This window comes from Papilio xuthus, unplaced genomic scaffold (genome assembly GCF_000836235.2).
Source record: "Papilio xuthus unplaced genomic scaffold, Pxut_1.1 DF827826.1, whole genome shotgun sequence".
In the NCBI taxonomy this organism is placed as follows: Eukaryota; Metazoa; Arthropoda; class Insecta; order Lepidoptera; family Papilionidae; genus Papilio; species Papilio xuthus.
Genome location: NW_013530823.1, coordinates 1 through 2,132, shown reverse-complemented (window position 1 = coordinate 2,132; position 2,132 = coordinate 1). Strand labels below are relative to the sequence as shown.

The 2,132-nt window shown below is 32.1% G+C and overlaps 1 protein-coding gene across 1 annotated transcript; it reads left to right on the top strand.

Annotated features, from left to right (window-relative positions):
- The first annotated feature begins 198 nt into the window (after positions 1-198).
- On the top strand, positions 199-1,548 carry LOC106115326 (uncharacterized). Its single transcript, XM_013308688.1, has 3 exons — positions 199-500; positions 652-738; positions 921-1,548. The coding sequence occupies exons 1-3, from the start codon at positions 410-412 to the stop codon at positions 1,151-1,153; spliced, it is 411 nt and encodes a 136-aa protein (XP_013164142.1). The 5' UTR covers positions 199-409; the 3' UTR covers positions 1,154-1,548.
- The last annotated feature ends 584 nt before the right edge of the window (positions 1,549-2,132 follow it).

Genomic DNA, 2,132 nt, shown 5'->3' with positions numbered 1-2,132 from the left:
AAACAAAGTGAGCATATTAAACAAGAGACAGAGATCAACATCAGTATCAAAAAAAGGCATAACACAATTAAGTAAACTAGAAAAGAGAGCTCTTGTGATACTGGGACCCTATTTTGAGAGAAAAAAGGCCAGGAGAAAGTGTGAATTCTCTAACAATGCAATGACTGTAAGTTACTATTTTATGTGATAATTTTTAACTTAATCCTATCCTAAACATTCTCATATAAAGAAGTCAAATGAAGATGCTTTTGTATCTAGGGTAATTTTTCAAGCTAAGGCGACACAATTCTAGTATAAATTTGAGAATTTTTTTTTTCAAAGGGGCAGAGAATTGGCTTTTTATGGATGTTATAGAATTGGACAAGACTATGATTTATCAAGGACAGTTATTTATGTGTTCCAGAGTCAAATGCCACCAGAAATAAAGTTAGAAGCTTATCAAGATGATGTTTTCAGTGATTTCGGTAAAGCTCAAAGTGACACTAGTGATAGGTTATCAGGTAAATTCAACCTTTTTTTTGTTTTACAAAAGGCAATCTATATATGTCAAAGGAAAAATTTGCACCTCTTTTTAAGGACGTAGCATAAATGCATTAATATGAAAGTGTTTTATAATTATTCCCACTTCCTAACTGTTTTATCTATTTTTAGATGGAGATAGAGTTGAAGAATGTATGGACATAAATAATGAGTTTGATGAAGATTCTGACCAAAATTCAAACGAACCTCTCATACAAAGTATGTTTAATTATTTTCTCCTTTTATGTTTTTTTTTTAATATTGATTTTTTACTAAGCAGGCCAGATTTTCATCCATAACATAGAATAGGCTCATGCCTCAAGATTGCAGACAGACCCAACAACTAATTTATCTATTAAAAGTACTGATAATAATAGTAAAACTGATTTTTCTCATTACAGGTCTGTATCCAAAATGGTTGATTCAAGTAGAGAAAAAACGCGCAGAGGCTGAACTTATTCGAGCAAAAGCTGAAGAGCATAGAGCAAGTGTAGCTGCCAAGAGTGCTGAGGCAATGTTACTACAGTCCGAGGCTCTGAAACACATATCTGAAGCTGCCATGACCCAAGCAGAAGCCATCACACGGATAGCCATAGCATTGGAGAAAAGGAATAGTGACAACATGTCAATATGATTCATGGTCTAAGTGAACTTGCAAGTTTGATTGGTGGCAGTGAATGTGTTACATTTTGAAAGCTATCCTGAGGGTTTCTGCCTTTGTGACCTTGACTGAATGGAATGATTCCATAGCCTGTGCACAAGCAGGATGTCTGGACCATTAGAGTGAATATTTTCTGGAACACAGAAGTTGGTTTTAATCACACTGTTCGTCAGCACACACAGCCATGTATCAACATCAAGATACCTACTATAGATATCTACTTAATAGTAATAGCTGCTTGTTTTTCTTAAACTCTTATTAGAAGTAGAAACATCTTGGCTGTCAGTGATAACTAGGTTGCGAAAAGTGTAAATTTAACCTTAGCATTAATACAACTAAGGTTATTGTGTTATATTGTTGTAAATAAAGACTGGATAAAATATAATTTAATGTCATGATAGTCATTTTGAAAACTAAAAAATAAGCGCAAAAACTTATGCATAAAAAATAATATTTTCTTTAAAAACGTTTGAAGTCAACGATTTGTTAATTTATTATTTATTTATTAATTATGTATTAAAATCATTTTTATATGTGTAGTCCCACAAAACTAACTATACATTGTAAAAACATCGCTTTTAAACAAATTAAATGGAGTTTATGAGTATGAAGTGTTTTATTTCATAACTGAGTGTTATAGACCGCAAATAACACTGCCGAAACCAGGCTAGCGAAACTTTTATAATCTGTGCTACAAATTATAAGCAAACGGAGATCCTCCATCTTGAAAATTGTGTATCTATCTCACTCATAAGTTTCCCTATAATTTTTGGGCTGTTTTAAAAAAACCATAGTGCATATGAATAAATTGTGATTTAAAACTTTATGATTTCTTTACCTTTGAAGTTTGGATTATAAATAAACAACATTTTAATCTAGTTAATTTAACTTGTAATTATTAATTTACAATTTATTTGTATTGGACATGAAAACACCCCCCCCCCCCCCCCCC